Genomic DNA, 27,814 nt, shown 5'->3' with positions numbered 1-27,814 from the left:
AAGATAAAGAGCATACAATATTCAAAATAAAATACTACACTTTGCATATTTACTTAAATAATCTTAATTTAAATATTTATTTTTATTCTCTTAAAAGCTACGGATACAATTTTAAACTTTTGCTTATTCTATTATGATTTGCTTGAACTTATTTGAAATTGCATTACTTCAGGTTAAGCTGTCAGCTCCTGGAGAAATGTGCCTATTGGAGCCACGGCAGTCTGAAGCATCGAAACAATCTGAAAAGATCAAATATAGTTTAGAGTGAAGCATTGACATTCTATATATATAAAGTTATTGAAACTACAAAATAACAATCGGCAAATTGATCGCTTGGCATGAAAACCTAACAAGACTGTTCCCAAATGAATGCATAACATTTTTAATATGTCATATGTAGAGCACCAACTCGGATGGTTTTAGGATAGTCCATATAAAACATATGTATCTTACTTATTTGTCAGTTACCTTTCGCTGGTTGCAAAGCTGTGCCAATAATCAGATAAAGAACTGTGTCTGGCCTATGTTTAGTTCTCCAATTCCACTTTGAGCTTCAGATGTGTGGGCAGTTCGTTGTAGATGTGGGGCGGTACGCGAGCTGTGTCGAGAAAGAGATGATGAAGTGATGTGTGACGGCAAGACAAACGTGCCAAAGGGCTACTCACTGTTGCATTTGTAAACCAGGTCCGACCATATAATCATTTCCTGAGAAAAACAAAAAACGCCCAGCCTTCCGCCCTTGAGGGTAAGCGTGGCGTCGTACACATTGTGCGAGTCCAGAATCAAGCGTTCGCCCTCAAATATACTAATGGGAAATTAGATGTATTCATGAGATGGGCTAGAGGTGGAAATACTGTGTTTTGCCAAATTACCGCAATCTGATGAGGCCAATGGTAGGTCGATGCACTAGGGACCACCGATACGAGGTCTTCTCCTTCCAGCCAGCGTTTAGCGGATCCTTCCAAAGAAGCCTTGCCTGTCCAGGCGTATCGCCAGCATGCCACAAACTGTTACGCAGCATGGATCCCGGTCCCGTGTTGCTGTCAATCAGCTTTATCTGGACGCCTGGCTCCGCGGACGCCCGAAAGGGTGATGAATGCCAGTAGGTCTGTGTGCCCTTCTTCCACTGCACCACATAAAATTTGCGATTGCTCTGGTAGCTGAAGATGAAGCCAACATAGTCGTCGTCCGTATCATCGTTGACATAGAAAGTGCCCTCAAAATCAACACCTCCAAAGGAATCGCTGCCAACGACCAAGCCCGGATCGGAGTTCAGAGTTTGTAGAATCTCTGAGCCATTCGCATGCACCTCCCAGTTGGGATCCAGCTGGGCATCACCTTCTGGGTCCAAAATAACTGAGCGTATTGTGCGGAAGTCGGTGCGATGTATCATGGAATTGTTTGGACAGTTGTCGATTATATTGGGCGTGCCGTCCTCATCCTCATCATCCTCGCACACATCGCCCTTGCCATTGTGATTAACATCCAATTGGTCTGGGTTTCTAGCCAACGGACAGTTGTCTCTGTAGTTGGGCACGCCATCGCCATCAACGTCGTCGTCACAGGCGTCGCCTTTGCCATCAAAATCTGTATCCAGTTGGTCCGAATTGCTGACCATCGGACAGTTATCCTCCGAGTCCTGTATGCCATCGTCATCGCCGTCGATGTCGCTGTCGCAGGCGTCGCCCACCAGATCCATGTCGCGATCCTCCTGCATTGGATTCGGAATCGTGGCACAATTGTCACACACATCACCCACTCCATCGTTATCCACATCAGATTGATTTGGGTTGCGCAGCGCAGGACAATTGTCATACTGATTTAGGACTGAATCGTTGTCAATATCATCATCGCACTCATTGCCCATGCCATCCTCGTCGGTGTCCAGTTGCCGGCGATTGGGTATGAACACACAGTTGTCACAGGCATCGCCCACACCGTCGTGATCCGTGTCCATCTGATCGCTGTTATAGGCAAACGGACAGTTGTCCTTGCTGTTGAGCACCTGATCGCTATCCGCATCATCGTCGCAGCCATCGCCAACGCCATCCAGGTCGGCATCCTCTTGCCCAGAGTTCGGTAAATCGGGGCAGTTGTCGCGCCGGCAGTGTGGCTCCGCGCAGTTCAGCGACTCATCCGGCCAGCCGTCCAAGTCCCGATCTCGACCACAGACCTTGCCATTGCCCGCCCAACCAACGTTGCAGCGGCATTGATAATTATAGTTATCGAGGGCCACGCATTCCGCATTCCTGGCACAGATGCTGCCATCGGGACACAGCTCAGACGCGGACAGGCAACTGAAGGTGCCATTGGCCACATAGCCCTCATGACACTGACATCGGTAGGAGCCCTAGAGGATTACAGGTTATTTATGAACTGACGCTTCATTTGCTTTCGCTGGGAATATACCTACAATGCTATTTTGACAAGTCGCATGCTCCGGGCATCTAAAGAAGCCCAACTTGCATTCGTCTATATCCAAGCAGGTTTGCTTCTGAAAGCCCACGGCCAAGTAATCCGCTGAATAGCCTAAGAAGCATACAGATATTTATTAGTTGAATTACTATTATTTGAATTTTTGAATTATTAATTTAATTTTAATTAAACAAGCTAAATACCATGCGCATGAACGCCATCAAAGCCAGGCGGACAGGGGCCGCAGAGAAAGCCCGGATTGAGATTCTTACAAACGGCCAATCCATCACAGGGCTGATAGAGCGCACACTCATCCACATCGTGGCAGCTGGTGCCATTGATTTTATGTCCACGTGGACAGGAGATGCACTGAAAGTAAGGCGCAAATCCCAGCTGAATGCATTCGACACCTAGACAAAGGGGAAATTTTTAAGGGTTTAGTATTCATTCAATTTTTAAATAATTATGTTTATTTCTGATGAGTACGAGCCAAGAGATTAGTACATAAATAAATGGCTTTGGCTATTAGTTGTCCCTTAACCAAAAGTTCATGACGAACTACACAAATGTATAACACAATATAATATATTCACAGATATTGTGCATATAATGCATGACCAGAAAATGATAGTGAATAAACATGAAGCGCCATGGAGTTCAATAATAGGCAAGAAAATATAGGCATATGAGAGATGAATTTCGGTGGAGATAGAAATAAGAGAAATGAGGAATAAAATTTTATTTACCGAAAGAACTGTGTCCGAATCGCACGACCGCTGAGCTATTAGAAATTTGTTAATTGCTCAAATAAAACAACCGAAATTTGATTTGTTTTTGAAAAAATAGTTTATAATTTTATTCACATTTCATTTAAGGCATTACAGAGAGGGGAAAACAAATTTCGTTTCACGCTTATCAACTCCACTTTCTGGTTGAGTGTGAAAGATTTTACTATTGACAATTTTGATTATAGTTATTTTTATATTTAATTGTAAGTATTTTTGATAAATCTTTGTATGTGTATTTGTATAGAGCGAAACGTTGCTAATACTTTCAATTATATATCTTTTTGCCATTCGTGGAGCTTACAACTTATGACTATTTATAAAGTGATTAATTAATTAAGTGCTCTCTCTTTTTCTCTCTGTCGCTGTCTCTGTCGCACTGTCTGTCTATAGGTATAAGCGAATTTAGAATCAAATTCTACTGCAGTGCTCTGATTCAGTTCGTTACGACCGAGTATTTGCGCGCCGTGTACTGGCTCTGCCTCTGATAGTGCTGCACATTATGTGTGGGTATTAGAATGTTGCCTAATAATGAGAATTGTTTATGCATTAATATCGTATAATAAATTATTGGTTATTTGTGTCATTCAGCTAAGCAAATCCACCCACTGCCGAAACACTTTGTACTTTAGCCGAATTCAATTAGCCAACTTGACTTATAAGGCACGGCATTCCAGCACGCCTTCAATATGAATCAGTTCCTGTCCTTCAATTTTTTCTCTCTCTTTCTCTCTCTCTCTCTCTCTCTCTCTCTCTCTAAATCCGTGCGTCTGCTCCTCTAATTAGCAACCTCGTTTCACACATTCATTGAAAATTGCTCGAGTACCCTATAATTTAGTGGGGATTTCAATCAAAAGGGTTCCGCGCTTCTCTCCACTCGCTTTAATTTTGTCCGAGCTGTGCATTAATAAATCAAACAGTCGTGTGAATTGTGTGCGCTACAAGCCAATGGCTAAGGCATTTCAATTTTCTTAAACAACTTTGTTTTCTAGACAATTGAGTATAAAAGTAAAGATGGGATATAACAGAGTGTACAGAGAATATAAACAAGTTCATCAAGAGAATATATACATTTAATCTACAGAAGTTGACCCAAACCAAATCCGAAATATCTTCTATATAACCCAACAGTCTCCATATACATTTTTCTACATTTATAATATTTCTCAATTGGGATACTACTTCTACAAGTTTTATGGAAAACTGAAATAAAATAAAATATTTCATTATAATTATATCAATTATCAATACAATCCGCCCTTTGAATCTCTCTTTCCTTAACTTTTCAAATATTTCGAATGCATTTGGCATTGTTTACTTTTACTGTGTAAGAATTAGTTCTGGGATTTTATATGGAAAATATGCTGCATGATCTTTGATCTATTGTTGACTCACGCCTAACCAAAGCTCTAAGCTATCTAAGCCAACCTACACATATACAGTTAACTTCAGTTCGGGGCACGACATACTTAAATTAGCCATAAAAGAGCTGAAAACAAAACGTGGCCCCAAATCTCAATTTGAAACTTAAACTAATCAAAAACTCAAACAGACCGCAAAGAGGGAAAACACAACACACTGTTGTTGTTGTTGTTGTTATTGTTTATGTCGTTGTTTTTGTTGTTGTTATGTTTGTTGACTTACCTGAGGGGCATGGTGATTCCAGGCAAGGATTACGTAGCGTACATGTGCGTCCATCGCCTTCATAGCCAACCGGACAGGAGTCACACTGAGCACCGTTCACCGTATCGTGACACTGAACGCCTCTGCAAAAGACAGAGAGACAAGGAGAGTTTGTGTGAGAAAGAGAGCGAGAGAGAGAGAGAGAGAAATAGATAGAGGGCTATTGAGTATAGAGGTAAATGCTGATGTGCCTGTGTTTTGTTTGCGGCCACATATTGTTTATTATTATTAATACTGACAGGCAGGAACAAATATACAACAAAAGATTGTAGAGAACCGAAAACAGCATACAAAGTTAAATTTATTAATGATGTGCGCTCCATGCCCATAAACACAAAAGCCAGCCAGACAGAGGCAGAGAGCGTGAGCGTGAGCGAGAGCGCGAGCGCGATAAAGCGCAGGAAGAGAAAAGGTTATAGCAGTTGGGGCCCCTCCGCGGTCGCCTCTCTCATACAAAAGCACCGACAAAGCGCACACATGTGCATGCTCGAGTCGGTTCAGGGTCTTGGATTTTGGAATATGCACAGGAAGAAGCAGAAGAAGATGCCCCAGCCCAACCCGAGCCCGAAAAGAAAACAAATTACAATTACAAGAAAATGTTATTAAAAGCCGTCGAGGCAAAATAAATAAAAGAAGGCACACTCTGTGCATGTCTTTTCGGCGTAGGCTGATGATGTCCAACTTCGAATGGCCCATGGCCAAAAAAAATAAAAAATAAGCAAAGTCCAGTTACATGCTGGATGGCATGTAAATTTCTCTTTACGTTTTGGGCGAGTGTGGGATTCGCTTATGGCTACCATACAGCATTTACATATCATGACACGGACATTAGTTATTATCCAGGTTACGGTTGAGCCCAAAACTTTAACAGCTGCGTAACACCGCGTTTGAACAGTTTCAAACTCAGCCAGGCAGGACATAACTCATTGCAATCGCTGAGCCACGCATTTCCCAAGAAAGTCCATCACTCCAACAGACACATCCAACAACAACGTCCAACAGCCTACTACTGTGCCCAACTGACCCACAAGCCATCCGTTGCCATATTTTATGGCAAAATCTACAAAGCGTCAAGTCCCAAAGCAAAAGAAACAAAAGAACTGCTTCACGATCATGTGGGCAGCGTCAAAGCCACACAGAGTTGAAGTGGAAGTCGAAGGCGAAGCCAAAGTCGAAGCCCTTGCAAGTCAAATTCTGTTTGAAATTGAATGCAGCAGCAGGAAATCGTTTAAAAGAAGTCTAAGGTTTTGGGAATTACTTAGGGGAGTCTTAGCATACTCTACTCAGTATCTTTTTTAAATAAATATGATAAAAGTTTCTAATAAAACCTCATGAGATGTGCATATATAATTTTAAATGACTTTAAACTTGGATGATAGACAACTAACTTATATAAGAATAAATTATAATAATACTAAATAATCTGAAATTATAAATAAAATACCTTTTTCTTATATATATAATGTCGTAAAATATATGAATTTTTAGAAATTTAAGTCCGATAACCTGGTAAAAATATTCTAATATATTCTTATATGTATATCTATGATCTAATAATCTAATAATCTAGTAATATAATTTATATGACTAAGTAATCTAAGATTTAGTAAATTGCACAATATATTTTATTTAAATATATATCATTAAAATTTTTGTTCAATACATAAACATATAAATTTGATTCCCAGACATAATTATAGAAATTTAAAATATTTATAAAATTGAATTAAAATATACAATATATTCATAAAATCGAAATGAATAAGATTGCTAAAATTCACTCAGCAAAAATTCTTTTTAGTAATTAACAAATAGAGCAGCCCACAATATCTCCAGTTATGACAAGTAGGCAAGCTTTCAGCTAGATGATTGCGCTCTATATGGCAAGATAGTTATAGGAATGTCAGCTTGTCAGATCCCACGTCAAATTCTTGAGGCCCCGATGTGGTAGTAGAGGGCAAAGCTGGCTAGAACTGAGGCGCAAAACAAAAAGTACTCGAGTGTTGTTGTTTTAGTGCGGCTGAGAGTTTACGCTGTCAGTTTTTTGGTGGATTCATCAGCCGCAGTTGCGGTGATGGTGGGCAACAACACTTGTCGGAAGCGAGCGTGCACGTGTGTGTGTGTGTATGATCGTCAATATTTTGGTAGAAGCATTTGGCGGCAACGCGCAATTAGCAAAAAGTGTTAAGTACTTAAGTGGCCAGGGGACTAAGATGAGGCGGCGCTGCTGCTGTCCATATCCCAGACAGCGATCACGGCAAGACCACGGCGAGGAGTCAGAGAGAGAGAATAAATATTGCGTAGGGGTTTTCGCTTTCTGACCATGTTCACAGGCGCTCGGCTGAGCGTCATTTTTAGCCTCAGCCTCAGACTCAGCTTCGGCCACTTTGCGCTTTTCTGCTTTGTTTCAGTTCACTCGACCATATTGTCTTGGATCCCCTGTGCGTTGGCATCGGCATCGTTTGAGTGCTGGGAAAATAGCCAGCGATGCGCATCGAGGAACGCATTAGCATTTCAGCCACTGCCCCCGCAGCCCCAATCCACAAATTCACCAGCCCAACTAACCAACATCCAACATCTACCATCTACCGGCGGGCCATCTAGCAGTTAGCATGACGAACCCACTTGCCGTTTGCCTTCTTGTTGTTGGTCGTTCATTTTATTAACCACGCATTCATAATTCCAATTTGCTGCCTGGACCTGGAGCCGAAAGGCTGCCGGCCAGTTGTCCGGCTGCCGTTGCCTGCAACTTCCTCATCTTCATCTGATGCTGATGCGGCTGCTGCTGCGACTGCCGCTGCTCAAGTTCAGCTCAAACACTTGCCAGGCACCACCCAAAAAGACACAAAACCTTTAGACACGGACTTCAACTCTGGACAGCGGTGTGAGTAATGTGTGAACAGGGATTTGAAGCATGCAAGAAAGCTTTTAGGATCTGGTCGTTCCTCGAAGTCAGCTACAAAATGACTGACAAGAAATTGGATAAGGATGAGCTAAGGGACAGCGGAAAGAAGCTACAGAAGCGAATTTTTTCCTCAAATTGTAGAGCATATTATAGATAGAGTGAATAGGAATATAAATAAAAACTATACTTGGATAGAAATAAAGGTAGACACGGAAAAGATACAGATCCAGATACAGAAATGGATTTAGGTACCGTCTTCTTCTATTACAACCCATTCCAACAATACATTTCAGTATTTTTCTTAAATATACATAAAATTCATAGAAATTCAATCAATATTTAAAGCATCTCCGATGCCAGTGCCAATCCCATGCGATTCGCCCAGCCCGTCTCACAGATTCATCGGCAGATTGCGTTCACACTTCGCAATCTCATTTCGACGCTCATTGAAATCTTTGGCGAGCAACTATTTTTCATGTGTTCCATAGACATCGCAGGATGAGCCCATTAGATTGCCAGAGTGCATATTATGCACTCTCGATCGTTGTTGCCCGCAACTGCGCGAGACTTATCTATTATTGGAGATGCTGAGATCGCTGCCCGCTTTTATCCCACCCAAATTGCTTCTAATGGTAGCGCATGCCATGCAAATGCATACCACTTACTCTCAACAACAGGAACACTTGGCTCTCCCTTAAAAGGGGAGTTGGTGCATCCACAAGAGCAACAACAACAACAACAACAACTTGCATGTGGCGCACGCTTTGGACAAACTACAACTAACTGCCATAAAGCGGCGTTTATTTTGCCACAGGCCACTTATCTGTGAGGTTGGCAGTAGGTTGGCTGCCTGCCTGCTTGGCTACGTCTCTCGACTTGGTCTTGACTTGGCTTGTTTTTGTTTTCATTGCTGCGCCTGCACACCGAGCGAACGAACGGGCAACGAACCAAGCAGGCAGCCAGAGCCCAGCCGAAGCCAGAGCCACAGCCAGTTGGCTATTAATTTGAATTCAAGCAGTCAAACGCTGCCTCAGTCCACAGCGACACAGTCAACAGCAACAGCAACAACAGCAACAACAACAACAACAACAACAGCAGCAGCAACGACAACGTCAACTTGGAATCAATGGCTCCACTTTTGCGGCTTGGCTGTTGCTTTTTTGGTGCGTAGGCGAACTCGATTCGCGGCTGAGATATGCGTTCCACCGAACTTTGATGTTGCTGTGTGAAGTCAGCTTAGCTTAGCTAGCTCTGCCCCATCGCGCCATCTCTTTCACTGAGACTGTCTCGCTCTCTCGCCGTGTAGCCACTTTCAACCAGTTGATGTTGCTGTAAACGTTTTGTTTTGAGCCCGGCCCCAAAGAATCTGTGGGAAAGTTGCCATAATCAAATGGAATTCTGTTTTCCGAATTGTTCACAACATGTGCAGCATACACATGTTGCAGCTGGAATCGCCATCCAAATGTGTATCTCTATCTAAATCTCAATCTCCGGCTTAGCTAGCCTAGCTGGGGTAATATAATCTTGCCCGACTGCAGCTTGATTGCATTGCTGATTATTTCATCATAGGCATAATTTAAATTGAACAACAGCCTCACAGCTTTCAATGGCAGTGAAACTTCTGACCAACAGAAAGAGCCGAAGGCCAAGCTATGATTGGGTTTTCTTCCGAATTAGGGTCTCTGGTCTATCTGATTCAGGTCTGGGGAAATGGAAAGTGTGAGTTGAAGAGCCTAACTATAGACTAATTGAATTGATGAAGAGCTTGACTCTTTTAGCTTCAATTCTTTGTGTGGTGTGCTGCTGATATAGGGATATTTTTTATGAAAATATGTAGAAAATCCAGTTGCTTGTTTTATATTCATTCATAAGTATTCTATTATTAATCCATATAGACAAGAGCTTAAACATAAACAAAATTTAGGGAAAATTATCTTAAGAAATAGTTATCTCTGTGATTCGTAAAACTCCTTCTAAAATTGTCGTATTATAGATACTAGTCCCGTAGAGTTGTGTACATGACAGATACGCCAACCCCTCAGACTTATATGAGAACTCTAATATCGACAAAAATCAAAAGCGATATTCTGCGAGCCCCCAAAAAACTTAGATTCTAGCTCAATCTCCTTCAGCTTGAAAACACTTCCCAATGCTCATTAACAATTTAAGCACTATGTATATCCGTCGAACGCCCAGCGGCACAGGTGTGCATGTCATTAGAGCAAGCTTTATGGCCTTTTAATAGAATCGATTTGAGCCATTCGAGACGCTGGATCCAAAAGTCAAACAAACAAAGAGCTGGCCATGGTTAGCTCAGACAAAGAAGAAAAAAAAAAACATTTCGTGGGTTCTAAATTAAAATGAAGAACCGAAGCTGGATCTGTGTGCATACCTGTGTGTGTATGCATGTGTGTGCGTGTATTTGTGTCTAGTTTACCACACGCATTGGCCACATCTCATCGATAATGAAAGATGACAGTAACGAGTCGTCGGCGGCGGCGTTGCTCGATGATGCTGACAACATTTAAAACAATTTTATGCAAATTAAAATACGGTCAGCCGGGGCGCACCCAAAGCAAGGCAAACAAGGGTTCTCCTCTGGTCGCGCTAGACACCTACAATGCCCAACATATTGTGGCCATTGGGTTATTGTCTGTTCTGGCCCGTTTCCAATAATTTACACAAATTTATGGCCGGAGCCTCCGTTTCCACTGCGCGTGGCCATACAGGCGCTCACTTGTCGAGTGCGGCGGAGATCTCACATTTCACAGAGAGACTGAGCGAAACACAGAGCCCACAGACCGAAATCACTTTAAGTGTTTTGACACAATGAAGTCAGTCAGTCCTCAGTCGGCAATGCATGCCTGGGCCTATCTGTGCGGGTTCTCGGCACATTTAACTAATTTATGCGTCAGTTTCAAGTGCCATTTGTGGTCCAGACCTCACAGCTTACCGATATACCCTCGACTGCTTCTTTGCCATCTGCATCTTCTTCTTCTTCTTTTATTCTTATACAACATTGTATTATTGCAATGGTTTTGTTGCATTTTGTTTAACAATATCAACAAAATATGCCCGTTACACGGCATGTTTTAGTTTTGTTTAACATATTTATGGCATGTCGATTCGAGATATTCAAGAAATATTCAAGCTTCAACGATTTATGTATTTATTAGTCAATATTCTATTGAAATTGCTGAGGGTCTTTTGCATAATTAGTCGATCGACTCTGACATAAATGAGTTACAGGGCCGTAAAATTAAACCAGAACTTGATCTGCTAGCCCATGGCGTTCTCTTCCGGTCCACTCCATTCCATATGGGCTGTGGGTGATTTTACGACTGGATTCTGCCAAATGTAGGCTTTTCTTTCACCTTCTAAATATCTATAATAACAGCAGGTGTGCTGAGAGTTTTCTTTAATAGCCTTTCTTTGAAACAATATCACATTTCTGAAAACTGTAGGCTTGAAGACTTCTGTTGGTCGTTCGTCTGCATCCATTGGAAGTTAACTTTTGCTCATGCTCACATTTATTTCTGTTCATTGGCTTCCATATAGATTTAAGCCTGGCTTATCGCTGTTCACTTTTAAGGCTGCATCAATTCCTTCTGGCCTTGCTCGCTGTCCCTAATCCTTGATTAAAGAGATTTTCATTCTTAAGATTCTTATTGTTCGGATAGCCTTTGCCATCAGCTTTAAAGCTATCGTTAAACCAGCTGTTATATTTTTGCCATCATTTTTGTAAAGAAGATTTATTCGCCGGGTGATAAACTAGAATGACTTAGTGCTAAGTGGAGTAGCGAGATGCTATCTTAAGCCGACAAGGGATTAGACATTTTGCACATTTGGATTGGCATATCAGGCCAGGCAGATCGAAGCACTTGTCAAGAGCGCAGTCCCAAATGAATGGAAGCCAAACATAACTAATGGTCTTAAAGGAATAGCTGGCATTAAAAAGGCCCCAGAAACTGCCAACGACCAATGACAATCTCTCCAAACTGCTTTCCATTCAAAGCTCAACTCATGCAGATGCCTGCTCGAATAGATTTGGTTTGCAGCATTGCAATTTCAATGGGCAGAACTTATCAATCATAGATAGGAAATGCTGCGGCTGTCTAAAGTGGCAGCCGCGAGTCGCTTGACTGCATCATTAAGCCATAAACAACATCAAATCGCCATTAAGGCCATATGCAAATAATTGCAGACTCAGTGAGAGAAAAGCCCTTGCGAATGCGCCGAGCGACATTTTGCGTGAGGCGGCGCCTTTCAAGCCTCTCAGGCGGCGTCCGTCTGCGTCAAGGGAAGAGCATGACAAATACAATTAACATGGATGCAACGGCCACGCCCTTGACGCCATTAACTAAAGGCGCATATAAAAGCATAAAAACAAAAATAAATGAAATAAAAAGAAGAAACTTAAAGCTAATTTTTCTCACTAGGCACTTACAGAAAACAGGGCCTGTCCGCGCAGCTGACGCCCGGCTTGCAGACTTTGCCATCTCCAATGTAGCCGGCAGGACAACGGCCGCACCTTGGTCCCGTGGCAGACTCATGGCAATCAACGCCTGTGGGCAGAGAAGTTGAGAATTGAGATGAAGTACAAGTTGGGTTCGTCTGGGCTGGGCTCGTTGTCCATGTGAATCATCACGCTTACCAGGATAACAAGGATTCGCAGTGCGGCAATTGGGCTCGAGGCGTATGTGATTATCGCCGCTGGGCTCCTTGCAGCCCGCACAGTTCTCCAGCAGCATGCGCAAGTAGGCAATCTCCTGACGCTGGTGGGCGACATCTTCACGCAGCAGCTTAACCAATGCCAAGAGATCGCTCAGCGAGCGTGCGAGGGCGTCTGGAACAATGAGCCAACGAAAGAAAAAACCGTTCAAAATAAGACTTTAAATAAAGCAACAATAATTCATGAGCCGCTGCATGAGCGCATATATCCGTATGTCTGTGTGTGTGCGTGTGTGTGTGTGTGTGTGTGTGTGTGGGAAGCGTTCAGGCAACTGACAAGATTAAGGCCTAACCAATGCTAAAATCGCACTCATTTTGAGCTCACCCCTGCACCGCCAACCCGTGCCCACGGAGTCTGCAGTCAGATGTGCCGGGCTCCTCTGATTGCAACCTAATCCGCTTTGTCGCCTGGACGGGTCTAAGCCCAAACGGAGCGACCGGCCCGCAATATCCAGCTGCTAATGCGGCGCGTTTTAGCGCAGTTTAATGCAATGCGACAACAGAGCTGAGCACCCAATTCAATCTAAGCGCACTCAGCGATGCTGCACACATGCCCGAGTCCTACGAACAGTGATGCGAATCATGGTGATAGCAGTCACAGTATGCAGTATACGATAGTATTTGCTTAGGAATTTATTTTAATAGTACTATAGGTATAAGAATCTTGTTTAATAAAGTAAATATATTTTAATTAAATAAATTCTAGGAATAAAATTTGTAAGCTGCAATACAGTAGATGTTTCTCGACTTTAATTACTTGCGTCTTACTTTACATATATTAAAAATATAATTAAAATATAAATATAAAATATATATTATAAAAATAATATAAAATATAACTCAAAAATGAATAAAAAAAAAATAGTAATAATAATAATAAAATAATAATAATAATGTAAATCAATAAATATATATTTTAATATTATTTTAAAATGCATTACGAATTTAGTATTCAATAAAAAAAATATATATGTATATATTACAAATAATAATAATGTAATAAATCATATAAGTAATATAAATATTAAATTTATGTATTATACAAAAAAATATTCACATAAATTAAAGGAAAATCAATATAACTTTTTACTATCTGTATGCTTATATTCAAATATACTTTTAAAATTAATAAAGTTACTTAAAATCGCAGTCACTTCCACTTCCCATCACGGTTATTTGAGTCATCTCTGCACTGCTATTTCTCATGCCCCTCTATCTTATCCTCTTTAAAATGTACATTAATAAACTCTCAGCTCATCTCCAAATCTCATATGTTGTCTGACGCCATGTTAGACACACGGCGACGACTAAACTAGTCCAATGTACCATCGGTTCCAACTGTTTGTCGATTGGTCCACGTCGCTCTGTCTGCCCCCTGGCTGTCTGTCCGCTTGAGTGAGTTTTGTCAACATGGAAAATGCCGCCGCCGCCACCGCCTCCAACGCCCAAACGCATCCGCTCAGGCTTCGGATAAGCAGGGGCAGCAACAGTGGCGGGGGCGGGGGCGGGGCAACTGTATTCGGGGTGCAGTCGATCTGTTGATCGTGTTTCGGCCACGTTTGGGCTTTCAGTGTGCAACCTTCGTTTCTATATCTCGTCGGCGTCATTCATTACGTTTGCCTTTGCGATTTATATGCCGCCCAGTTGACTGCCTGTGTCTGTGTGTGTGTGTGTGGGTACAGAGCGTGCTACCAATTTGGGAATTTGCACTGAGCTAGATAAATAATAATTATGCTGGGTCGACATCGACCAAACAGCACTCAGCGTACCCAAAACGAGTGCACAACTTATTCACGGATCGACTCTGGCATCGGCATAGGCATCGGCATAGGCATATCTCTCGGTTCATTAGTGTTGAGTCTTTTCAGTGGGCGCTGCTTGTCGCTGGTTTCTCAACGACGACGACGACTTATTGGCAGATCCGAATGTGGGTACTTACATACTCATACGATACAAGACTTATATACGAATATATTGTAATTAATTGGCTGTAGATTTGTGCGGCATTATCTCATTAAGCTAAGACAGTTATTGCTGTGGGTATGTAAGGAGCTCGGCCAGTGGCAGCAAGGGCACTAAATTAATGGAACATTAAATAAGGCTTAGCCAGATTGAGTTGATAAATACGTTCACACTCATAATTCGTAAGATACAGGTCTTTTAGGGCTTGTTTTGCAAATCAATTGTATGCAAAGAGTTCCTGAAGTACCTATAAGTCTGTGTACTTAAAATACTTAGCTAAGACAGTTCGGGCATTGAAATTTATACTCAATTATAATTAAAAATTTCACAAAAATGTATAGTGCATATATGTATGGACAAATGGATAAATAGTGAAATGAATGCAGAATTTGGCAAACAAAAGGACATCTCAATTTCTCGAGTAGTCGATAAAAATTGAATGAATAAAGAAGTTTTTCCCATTATATATGTTTTCCAATTATAACCTTTATGAGGACATGAGAATTTGAAATCTTAAATGAGAATAACAAAATATTTTGTTTGTGCTATTAATATATCTGTATAAGCTATCTTCTCCAGCCAAAGGCCAGGGCTTCAGTAGTTTATTTTGCTTTAATTTGTTGCGCCCACTAAAAATCGCAGCAGCTGCGCCAACTGCGCAGTAAGCAGAGCGCGTGCTCGTATGTGCGCATGTGTGTGTGTGCGTATGACATCTACCTGCTGTGTTTGCCATACGTGACATGCGTCAAATAAGCTTACAATGATTTACATTAGGAGCTCTGCTCAAACTTTAGACAGTCTCTTCTGGGACACTCCCAATCGCAGTGCTCTTACTTATTAGCAAGGCAATATACCTGAGCCTCTCAGCCTAATTGAATTATATGCCCTGACACTTAACGCCAACTGCTGTAGACTAATAATATCGTCAAGTTCAACATCTATGCAAAAATGATTTGAAAGCAACGCCTTAGAGAGCCCACCGTTCCACCCGAAAGCTGTAGTCAAAAGCCCACAGAAACGCTGTCAAGAAGGCGACGCACGCCCAATGCGTGAAATGTCGACTGCTGTGTGTGATTGTGCAGTGTGATTGGTGGAAAGATGGCGAGCTGTGGCTTACCTTCACAATCGCCATGCATGATGGGTATATCGCCGCGTTCCGTGTCCGTCGGCACCTCCTGATGGCGCTGATCGACGCCTTCCCGGGCCAGAGTCGGCTCATAGTACCAATTGTTACGCACGTCGCGTTTCTTGTTCTTCTCTGAAAGATTGGCAGAGCCAAGATTGGTGGGCTGTAGCACACGAGCACTGCCTACTAGCACTGAGCTGTCTGATCGATAAACTTACCACGCTCGCTGATCTTGTTGCGCAGCATGCGTCGATTGCCCCGGCGATGGAGTCCCTTCTGGCAGTTGGCGCGCTGCAGCGAATGCTCCATGTCGGCATCGAAATGTAGTGGATACTTGCGTTCCCTGAACTGTGAATTAAAAAAGCAAAAAACAAAACAAACAGACATTAGAATGCGCTCACCGCCCCGTTTGATTCCACACTTACCAGCTTAATGACTGGATCGTCCATTTGGGTATAGAGCTTGGTCAGGCTCATGTCGATGTCGTGGAAGGTGCTCGGCTTGCAGTCCACATGGAGTGTGATGCGGTTCTTGGAGAACTGCAGTGCCAGCGAGCGTATGGTGCTCGTCTCATTTATATTCGGTATCTCAAAGTTGCGTGACTCGGTCGCCCCATTGGCGCTGATGTCCAGCGTAACGCGCTGCTGCTTGCGATCCAGGAAGAAGGACATCTTGTGCTTCAGCATGGGAAAGTCAATCATGAACAGGGCCTCAATCGAGATGTGCAGCTTGCGCCGGGGTCTGTCAGATGGGGGAAGCTCGTTTAACACGCTGCCAAAACATCTCAAGGTTGCTTAATTTACCTTATGTGTCGCGTGGATATGACCACATCCCCCTTCCTGATAAACTGTTCCAGCTCAGCAGACGCCACTGCAACAAGGTAAGAGATAATGGTATTTTTATTGGCAAGTGAAAGGTATTGTAGTTTTGTGAATTTGTTCGCAACAAGGGAGTAGTGTGGAACATAATTTTATAAGTATCTGAATATCTGCTTTTAGTTACCTTAATTTGATTTCATATTTTTATTATATGGCAAATTTTAGTCAGTTTTGCTAAAGACTTTAATGTGATCGAATTTAATGTCTCACGATGATCTTCAAATTCATCATAATCATCATTCATCATATTTTTTTCTATACTTATTGATTTTTAAGTTTTATTCAGACTAAAAGAAACTTGAGACAACAGATTTGTTATGAAGGGGCTGTGTATATGTCTTAATTTTATCTTCTTGTCGTATATCCACGCAGATCTATAAACAATATCAATCACCATCGACTGTCGATCGTTTCTCACAGTTTGTAAATAGACCCAGCCTGCACAAACTTCCGTTTTGCATGTGATACGACAATACTAGACACATATCGATTACAAGATCAATAACACATGTACAGCCGAAATAAAAAACCAAATCAAACAATGCGCTGACCATGTTAGCTAATCTCAAACACAACCTCATGGCACTTGCTCTATTTACCCGCAACGGACAACGACAAACGGCGATCGGTTTTCGCGCCTGACAGAGATTACAACACTTGGCATTATACATCTGTGTGTGTGTGTGTGTGTTTATTTTTGGTCAGCGCTGACTGTAATCCCGTCGCATGTTAACCCAAAAAGAAAAGCCAGCAAACAAAGTGGAAAGCAACGGACCTCGTATTTGCACAATCAGCAAATATTCATGTAAGAGCGTCAAGGAATTCATCGAAGACAGACCGAAAAACTCGACCGCTCGCTCGCTCGCTCGCTCACTTGTAGAATTTGACGCATTTGTGGTGTTATTTGTCATGGGCGAGTGTGTGTAGGAGCAGCGGTTGACAGGCGCATGTGAAGTGACCTTCACGATATCGTGTGCCACACTCGACGCCCCACAAGGCACCGGCATCGCATGGAATTGCAATTCCAATTCCAATTGCAGTTTGCAGTTGGCAGTTGGCAGTTTACAGCTTGGCCAGCTCGTGATCGGGCAACGCCAACGCCATTTAAGGTGCTGGGAGGTCGACTGCATGCAACAAGCGCTTAAAAACTCTGCTGGGTGGTATTTCTCCTTTTTTTTTTATAGTTTTTTGATTTACATAAATCGTTGTTTAAATTGATGTTTTTCTTTTTGGGCGATGCCAATTGTCCGGCAAATATTTGCTCTCGCTTATCGCATGTTTGCCCATAAATACAACGGTAAACATAATGAACCAACTGAAACTTCAACTGCAGCAACGGCAACGGCAACGGCGGCGGCACCTACCTGGATCCAGTGAGAGTGATGCAACCTCCACAAGTGTCAGCGCCAGGGCGGCCACGCCCATTAGCAACACGCGCGTCCAATTCATCGCCTCGTCGTGTCGTCGTCGTCGTCGTCTTCACTTTGAGTTGATCTGTGCGAACGTCCGCTGCAGAGAAAGAGAGAGAGCGAGAAAGAGAGTGAGACAAATGAAGAAGATTTAAGCAGACAGAACTCAGTCGGTGGTTGTTTATTTACGTTTAAAAATAAAAGCCCATAAAATGCATTGCGACTGCCCCATAAAATCCCATAAAAATAATAAATAAAATTTAAATTAAATTGTTTTAACGAGCAAAAACAAAAAAACGTCCTCACTTTTCATTTTGATGAAATGTTTGAGGCATTTCTGAGATTCTCAACAAGCATTTCATCGTACAAAATGTCGACGCCCCGCAGCAATTTCGTGCCGGAAGTGTTGCTCCGCTATCACCTAGGCACACGCACATATATAAATTATAGATGCATGCCTAAGTATATCTCCCATCTGTGGCGGACATCTGTGGGCGTAATAAAGCATTTGTAGCTTAAGTTTATATATATGTATATATATATATATATCTATTTTTTATTTTCCTCTATTTCGTTTCTATTGGTTTTTGAGTTTGGCCGAGATTTATGTTGGATTTTTGCAATCATTCTTTCGTCGGCTCGTGTTAGCTAAATAAATGTTTAGTTGATTTGGCTGCGGCATTTGTTTCGTTTATTCTATTTCACGTCTGTGTGTGTCTGCTTTTTCAGGTGCCCCACGAGCGGAAGCTGCATGAAAAACAGTTTATGTACACAAGGTGAGGAGATTGGCTCTGTGGCCGACTGAAAACTCTTTGATATGGCATTTTATGTGAAACTGTGCGCTCTTATTTCAAATATAATTATACATAATACATATTTATAACTCACAAAGGCAGCTGGTGCACAGAAACATACAACATAAATTAAATGGAAAATTCCAAAAAATGTTAATTGTTTGAAAAAAAAAGTATTATATTATCTTAACGAATTGGTATTCAATTTAAATTATATTTAAATTTACAAAATCCAACCAGATCCGTTTTATTAGGGAATCAATTTCCCAGTTTATTGAGTATCTCATCAGTTTGCTATCAATATCGCAATTAATGCATTCGCCTGGACAGCTTGCATTGCTTAAATATCTGGAAAACTAACCATAGATTAGTTGATCTCTCGCCCAGCCATCACATTTCAATTAGAAACCATAAATCGTGTAACTAACTAGGCAGCTGCTTATCTTATTGCTCCATTACCACACATTTCCAGCACTTTCTCTACGAGCACTCTTCAGATCCTGTGCCACATAAATTAAGCCGACTGCCAACATGTGCTACCGTCAATTGAGGTAATTTGTTATCGAGTGCCCAAATCCTCGACTGATCAAAGGCTCTCTAGCTCTGCAGAGTTTTATAAATTGACGAATAAAATACACACAAAGTTTAACGTGCAATAAAAAGAAAAACAAAAAAACATTTGAGTAAATAAGTATGCATTATTTGCCAATAAAGTTGCATTGCAGCATCTTCTGCATCAACTCAGCAGAGCATTAAATATTCTATAATCAGAGCAAAGAGTTCGTAAAACAAATTGAATACGAATAGATATAAATCTTGGCCAGCGCCCATTAGACAATATTCATGGCTAGAAATGTGCTCGATGGTCCACACGCAGAGCATCTTCTGCTTGCCCAACTTGGATCAAAGGTGTCCCAGGAATGTGGTAACGGTCGTGGCAACAGCAATGTCGTTATAGCCTTACGCGAGAGTAGCGCTTCTGCCAATACTGGTCCAAGAGCTTGTGACTGACAGTTATGGATTTATAGTGGCAGTTAGTCGATGTAGCTCTGTCTCTCTCCCTCTTCCTCCCTCTCTCTCTCTCTCTCTACTGTATATGCTGTCTGTCTGTTAGTGGTTCTGGCCAGTTTTAGACACGCTCGCTACAATGTCACAGAGTCACTGAGGCGCACAACATGCGCCATTTATGGTCAGAATTGCAATTGACACAGCCACAACACAGTCTTTACCAGCTAAGGTGTAGTAAAAGTAGCTGAATCGCCAGCCACTTTAACTGAGAGCTTTTCGAAGTAGTTTAAGGTTTTTATGTGGCATTTGACAGGGTTTATTGGGACTTAGGATTAGCCACGCACGAAGGTTTTTCCGTTTTCATGAAAAGGTCTAGGCCATTTATGTCCGAGATTGGACAATAAAAAAATGCAAAAAATTAAGCTCTTACATAAGTCAAAATATAGGGCAAGATTGACACAGGGCATAAAATCTGAGATTTATGTCACACACATTAATTAAAATTTATGGCATAGATAGTGGAATAAATTGACAATTAAGTGGCATTTATTTAGCTAAAAATAAGTTAAATATTTATTTTTAAATTTTGTTTCAAATAATGTTTTTGGCTAGGAATAAACACAAGATAAAAATTAGGTCTTCACGAAGCTCTTTAACACTTAGCAAGCAGGATCTGTCAAAGAAACTTACAATGAACAACATGGGACTATGAACTTGCCAAACGACTTTGCCATAAGAGACTCAATAGGATATCATCCAATACATAGCAACAACTAACAAGAAAATTTAAAACAAAGTTTAATTTCACATATATGGTGCGATAAAAGAATATAAAATATATTTTAAAAAAATATATACATATATTTATAAATAAAATGTTTTTATTTGAAATACTAAAAGCTATTTTTCTGATATATGACATCTGATTTATTTATAAAGAATTTGGTTGTAAATAATCTTTAAAATAAATATATGTATTTTTTATTTAATCGAATTATTCTAGTCTGAAAAATATCTGTTGCTTTCCTGATTCAGTTTAAAGCTTAAATAAAATAATCTTCTCACATCTCGTTCATTTTATCACTTTTATTCCAAAGAATTTCCTAAGTATTCAAAATTGATAACACGATTAAATCATTTAAGCATTGGGGCTCACCGCAGTCTTAGCAAGAACTCAGGTCATGCGCAATACGTAAAGCTTCTCAATTGTTCATTGAGACGTATAAATAGACAGTTCACTCGGCTACTGACATCCGCTAAGAACATTTCCCACCAAATGTCAACTCAATAATCTCCAAAACTCAGGCGATGCAAGAAAAAAGACACAAAGCCTCAGCTAGACGTATATACACATAATCCTCGGACCAAAATTTATTAAATACTTTTTAATGCCCTCGCATAGATATATATACGTATATTTGTTTATATATATATGCACACTCCTCACATAGATCTCTGTCCAGCGCCCACGCAGTCAGCATAAGTCCAAAATGTCTTCAATAGATGACAGCGCGTCGCCATAGAGACGCCGCCATATCAGGTTAATAAAGCACACAAATCAAAAACAATGATGCTGTGGCTTATACGACAGATCGTATATGCATAGACCTACATATATATCCATACATGCATACATTGATTGACATTTAATTAAGCAAAGTCGAATACACACACGGAAGCCGCAAATGACGACCGCAGCAGCAGCAGCAGCAGCAGCCTCAGCCTCAGCATCATCAACACAGATTGTCACCCACTAGCCCGGGCTGAGATCTAAAACGATTTAAAGTCGGTCGAACAAGTTTGTCGGCCGCATGACAAAAGGCGTAGCCCGTTTATCATCGGTGGAAATTTGATGCTTATCGCAAAAGATATTCTATCAGATCAGATTGTAGGTAAACTGACGGACACCCTAAGTGTTACACAACTGGACGCATTACAGAGGGTTGCCACTGAGGTAGCACGAGCGGGAAGTGAATATCAGAGATGATTCATTTTATGAATTTATTTATTTATTGCGCATTTACTATGGACCATAGGATATGACAGCTAAATATGTGTGTTATAAAATGTTAATTAATTTTGCGAGCTAATGAAAGAAGTAACTCGCAAAGGAAATATTAGTCATTATATTATATTGCTATACTATATTATGCTATGCTATACTATAAACTTGAAAAGTGACGTCATAATAATAGTACACTAATAATTACTTTAGAAAAAAAATCAGGATAAAGTATTCAAAATAGAGCAATACAACTTCTGAAAATTTGTCCTAAAGCTAGCTTCTTCAATCAATTGCTTCCATTTCCTGTCTTCATCTAAGTGAATAAAAGACTATAATCAACAAATCTTTATAGAAGTTTAGTAATTCATTTCAAATATCGCAAAAAAGCATGCAAAAATAAATTAAGTTGTATTTATGCTTGGCAATAAACATAAAACATATTTTGGGTGCAACAAAGCAGGGCGGCAGAGCGTGCATGAGTCATGGCCATTAAAAGTTTGGGACAGCCCTCGCATGGCATTAGAAATTCAAATATTTTGACTGTTGCATCGTTCGCCAGCATGCAACATGTTGCCTGTCCCCCAGGGCGATGAAAACAGCGCAAAAAGCGATCGCTGGCTACTGCGCATGCGCCGCAGCAGCAGCAGCTGCTGTTGTTGTTGTTGTTGCTGCTGCTGCTGCTGCAGCTTTAAAGCTGTCGCGTGTGGGTAGGACAAGTTTTCGCGCTCGTCGTCGTCGTCTTAGTGGTCGTCGTCGCCGCAGGCGTCGTGTCACTGAAATCAAATCAGCCGCGTTTAAATGCTCAACCGAAAAATGCTCAACTCAAACTCAAGCTCAGCTGCGGTTGTAGTTGCGGCTCCCAACTTCATTTTCAACTATACAACTCCAGTTCGAGGCACTGGCAAACCTGCTGTCAGTTGCTGGTTTGACACGGAAAGCAACGACGTCGGCGCCTACGCATCTGGAGACCCGGCCCCAGACTTAGTCCCCAGAGAGCTAGAGCAACAGAGAGAGAGAGAGAGAGAGAGAGAGAAACAGAGACCCAACTAAGCTCTGCTTAGGGAAATTCTTCAACGGATTTTCATTTGGCTGCAAAAAACTTTCTTTGATTTTTGTCCAATATATATACCTATACATATACCTATATAAATACATATTTCACTTGGAGACCTCGTTTGGATTTAATTGAAAACTGAACTCATTTTACGCGCTGTTCGCGTGATAAATCGGTTCCATTATGGCACGAGCATAATAGATTTTTCTATACATCACTTCCGGCGCAAGTTGGAGTGGATTTTGTTGATTTTTTTCTTTACATTTATATAAATGTGATGTCTTCAATAGCACTTGACTTCGACATTACTGTATTTATGTATTTCCCAACTGCTGTCCGCATATGAAAATGAGCTATTTAAAATTCGGTTTTCCATGGAAACAAATATGCAGTAGTTGACAGCTGAAAAGTTGGCCATTCAGCTTTTATACAAAACGCTAACGCTCTTTTTTTTCAGACTTATTTCATAATATTGAAAGGTCTGTCAATTATATATATGTCTGTATATATATGAGTGTAGTGCCGATTTCTGTTATGGTAATTGCCGCCTGCCAGGCGGCTCAATCAAACGTCAAAACAAAAAACAAAATGTTGCCTATGAATTATTAGTGGAAAAAGCTGCGATAGGTGTTTTATTATTCAAATACCGCAAAAGGTACGAAAATTGTATGCCATATACATATGATTGATACGCTTCTTCAGGCCTTTGGAAATATCGAAATAATATTCAATTGTTGTTTAAGAATTCCCATGTGAATGACTAAGCTATCTCTAAAGAGAAGATCATCCTCAGCAGCAAAGAAAGGATTGGTGACGATAATATGGAGATTCTTGTTAAGAAAATGTTATTTTATTATTTTTCAACAGAATAATTATAAATATTCATTATATATTGTTTAAAAATGCATTTGCATTGAATAAAACCTGTACGAAATACAAATAAGAAAACAATACTTTCTAAAATATTCATGTGGCCTGCTTTGTTCATCTATAGACTATTAATCACATATCTTTAGCATAAACGAAAGAGATTCGTTTCCATTTTAATTGTTTTTTCGTGAATCAGTTCTAAAATATATAAATAACAAAGAAAATTCCATAAAAAATTTAAATGTTTTACATTCCGCATTTATAAACATTAACATTCTATAGATCCATTATTCAGCAGCATATAAACTGCCTCGAAAAACATATTATTATGTCATAAAACAGACAATAGAACTTGTCACAAATATGGCTGCTATATAATCAAGTGATTTGCTCGGCTACCTGGGCCACACCCAGTCAAACCTTGATTTGCATTTTGCGCAGAGTATTAAAATGATTTTATAATACGGTTAACACCGCACCGCAAAATTGGTAGAAGCAGATCTCATCAACTGGTTATAAATTGGCGCCCCGAATCCGCAATCCAAATACAATGCTTGTGTTTTGGAAACCTGTCAAAACTGTATTGGAATATGCTTAAACTGTAATTAAGCCAAAAATCGAAAAGCCATTAACTTATTTTGATGAGCCATTAAAATGAAGTTTCGCCCCAGCCGAACTTGAATCACATTTGACGCCGCCAGTCCAAACAAAGCGCTTGAGCCAACATTGTGCTGCGGGTCAATTTGAATTACAAATTTGATTTGGTGCTGAAATGCAGTCAACGCAAAGCATTCACCAATCTGTAAGCCTAATTCCGACTAAGGCCTGAATCAGCCAAGCAGCCAAACAAATTAACAGCGACTCATTCGGTTGGATGATGCGCTAATTTGTTGCCACAATTTTCCAGCTGATTTGCATTTGTTTATGAACTCATAACGTGGCAAGCGGAAATTTCATTAAAAGCAATATTATTTATGTTTTAATAATGCCACAGTTACCAGGCCATATATGGCAAGATCTGCCAACCGCAAAGTGTGTAATATATTCAAAATAATAAACTAAGCAGCTGAGCCAGAGACCAGAGACTGAGACATCGTCGACGGCAGTTATAAATTGTTATGGTAATGCCTTTTCCGTGGGCGTTTTTTAATTGAATTGAAGCTGAAGCTGGAGCTGAAACTGAAACTGAAGCCAAAACTAACAATCACAAAATGGTGAAATCTAATAAATATATTATATATATCTAGACATATATAAATATTTGGACTGACTAATTATGCAAGTCGACAAGCCAAACTCAAAGAAAAAGAAAACTAAGTTTGTTGTAAGCATAGGCCGAATAATAAGATTACGCCCATCTATGCAATTCTCATAGTTTTACCTACAAACTCAGTGACTAATTAATATCTAGACTAAACTCTGAGAAGTGCATTGGTATAAATTCCAATAAAGTAGCTTGATGAATATTGCCCCTCTCCGCGATTCTCATAAAGTCAAGTAACGCTTATATGTATTTTTCGCCCATCTACACATACTCTTACTCATGTGTAAACATACAACAAGAGAGGCTATAAACAATTCCGCATTTGGTCAGTTTTTGTTGAGCATTCGTGTGAAACAAAGTGGCAAACAATTTGCCATACCAAAAAAGGAAATGCCAAACTAATTGTGAATGCCGTAAAATATTTAAATATATGAAGCTGACAATTATTTTTATCCCGTTCAGAGTTTTATTTGGTTCTCAGCTCTTTGAAATGCAACTCATAAACTTCAAGCTACTTTTAATAAGTGTGGAAAGTCTGGTAATTAATAGATTATGACTGGACTCTGGTATTTATGGCGCCAATGCAGATAAGACATGAGATCTGTAGATTAATGTGCAAACGTTGCGGCCAACAGCCGATGGCCGCTTTGGGTGTGTCTAATTAATATGTATCGATAGTATTTGAATTACAACAACAATTAGCATGATTTATCTACAGATACGAAGGCGGTGAAATGGAGTTTTCTTGTGCCGCATAAATATATTCATAAATTGGTCAATTAATATGGCTAAGATTACAGCAAGCGGTGAGTTTTCGAATATACACACATATATGAACCATTTAAGAAATTCCATTTAAAAATATTCGTTGACTGAAAAGCATGGCTAGGCTTTATATTATTGCTAAGCAATTTGTAATTGATTAGTTTTGATCATTTAATTTTCAAACAACAAAAGGCAACGTTAAAAAAAAAGAAGATATTGCTATACAAAGAAACTAAGCTTTAAGGCGAATTCTAATTTGTTGAACTGCCATAAAAATATATTGCCAATTAATTTATATATTTATTCTGATTCAAAAAGAAGAAAAACCTTGTTGTGAATACAAGAAAATAGGAAACCGAACTATAGGAATGTCAAAATTAAATGAAAGAAATATTAATTATTAAGTTTAAAATTCAGAAAAGTATTTAAACCCCCCGATTAAAATAAACTGTGCTAGGTGTATAAGTTCTTAAGAATATAATACTATACAATAAAAATAATAATAAAGATGAAATTAAGAAAGTTTTCATTTTAATTAACAATATTTTCTCAACCTATTCGACTTTCAAAATAGACTATGAAAATAAAACAAAATATAAATATAAAACAAACAAAAAAAATAAGATTTTAGTGGCTTTTAAAATCCATGTTCCTTCCGTTCACATATACAGAGATTATTTATAATTGCGCCCGCACCTATTGTAGCCTCCCATACAAGTGAGCTGCGGCCTCTGCTGCACCCATGCACTTGCTGTGCCCGCCTGCTTAACCTACTTAACACCGTTTTATAGCCTTCACACTCACCTCTTTGTCAAGGACGTTGCAACGCCAACGTTGTTGCCGCGCTTGCTGTTTGCTATTGGCCACTTGGACTCTCAACAGCGCTGTGGCAGCTTCTTGGTTGCACTTATTTTGGACAGCTCCTTGAGCTTCAGCCACTTACTGCTGTCAACGCGTTATTTAGAATAACAACAACTTAAGTTATTTTTATGGATCTTGCCACACTCAATTTCCGGACTTCTGTGCGTATATATGTATGTACATATATATTTTTCTCATATATAAACTTGGTTGTTTGGATGTATTTTATGCACTGGTGTAAGATCAAACAAATCGGATTGAAGTCTCCTCACACTATATGAAACGATAATAAAAACGGTTGCATTAAAACATTTAAAACCCTTTTCAAGAAACGACAAACATAAACAACAAAACACACACACACACACACAACAACACACGCGAAGATCTTTGCGATTGATTTTATTAGAACGAACGGCACACGCGACGATCCAACGATCCTCCAGCGATGGCAGCAAATGCACAACTAAAACCTGGAGACCTGTGGCTGCTCTGGTAGCTGTGGATGATGTCTCGTGTGTAGGCAGGGCCCGGTGTTCGTGCTAATAAAAATTAAAACACTTTTATGCCATTAACAACAGGAACGACAACGCGAACCGAAGGCGATGCCAAACGAAATGAAAATGATGTTGAGCAGCGAGGCGTCTGTCAGAGAGCCTCGCGTTGACAATTAAACAGGCAGCCAGCCGTTCGCCTCTTTAGAATTCTGTAATAATTATTCTAATAACAACAACAAACGAGCGACGCTAAAAGCTGTCATAGATCACGATCTCAGAAAAAAACTCAAGAGCGCGCGCGCGCGATCTCTTGTTTATATTAATTGATACTCGACGAACGAACGCGCGAGTGTTTATCTTTTACCTCTACCAATCGTACCGTCCTGTTCAACGTGCAAACGCACACTGAAGGGTAGCAGCAGCGACAGCAACATCAAAAGCAGCAGCAGCAGCAGCGGCGGCGGCGGCAGCAGCGATGGCAGCGACAGCGACAGCGGCGTTGGAAGCAGCAACAGTTGTTGCAGTCGTCGTCGCCTGATTGCAGTTTGTTTTGTTCTCAGCTGGTGTTGTTGTTGCTGTTGGCTGCTGGATGATGTTGCTGTTGTTGTTAGCTTGTTGCCGTTTGTGTTGCGGTGTTGTTGCTGCTGGGAGAAACGCGTTCAACAGAGCAGCAGCAGCAGCAGCAGCAACAGCCGCCGCAGCCGCAGACACAGCCGATAGCATTTTGTCTTCGTTTGTATTTTTCTTTTGACGCGTGAGTAAGCTAAGACGCCCACGTGCAAATTTGCGTAAGCGACTAAGC

The 27,814-nt window shown here is 40.5% G+C and overlaps 1 protein-coding gene across 8 annotated transcripts; it reads right to left on the bottom strand.

Moving 5' to 3' along the window:
- Positions 1-48: 48 nt before the first annotated feature.
- On the bottom strand, positions 49-27,539 carry Tsp (Thrombospondin). 8 transcript variants are annotated; one of them, XM_030384259.2, is made up of 16 exons: positions 27,377-27,539; positions 26,459-26,788; positions 17,850-17,994; positions 16,411-16,477; positions 16,033-16,348; positions 15,826-15,955; positions 15,599-15,739; positions 12,443-12,634; positions 12,236-12,353; positions 4,845-4,966; positions 2,619-2,825; positions 2,414-2,529; positions 873-2,350; positions 666-805; positions 469-598; positions 49-239 (listed from the first exon to the last, which is right to left on the bottom strand). In XM_030384259.2, the coding sequence occupies exons 3-15, from the start codon at positions 17,932-17,934 to the stop codon at positions 528-530; spliced, it is 3,183 nt and encodes a 1,060-aa protein (XP_030240119.1). In that variant the 5' UTR covers positions 17,935-17,994; positions 26,459-26,788; positions 27,377-27,539; the 3' UTR covers positions 49-239; positions 469-527. The 8 variants fall into 8 exon arrangements, with proteins under 8 accessions (XP_030240119.1, XP_089114687.1, XP_089114688.1 ...); XM_089258561.1 differs by having other exon boundaries at positions 27,392-27,503; XM_089258562.1 differs by lacking the exon at positions 27,377-27,539 and adding an exon at positions 27,113-27,358.
- Positions 27,540-27,814: the final 275 nt, after the last annotated feature.

Source organism: Drosophila navojoa, chromosome 3 (assembly GCF_054131105.1).
Source record: "Drosophila navojoa isolate 15081-1374.11 chromosome 3, UAZ_NAV_1.0, whole genome shotgun sequence".
Taxonomy (NCBI): Eukaryota; Metazoa; Arthropoda; class Insecta; order Diptera; family Drosophilidae; genus Drosophila; species Drosophila navojoa.
The sequence above is the reverse complement of the archived record's forward strand: the minus strand, read 5'-3'. Positions and strand labels throughout refer to the sequence as shown.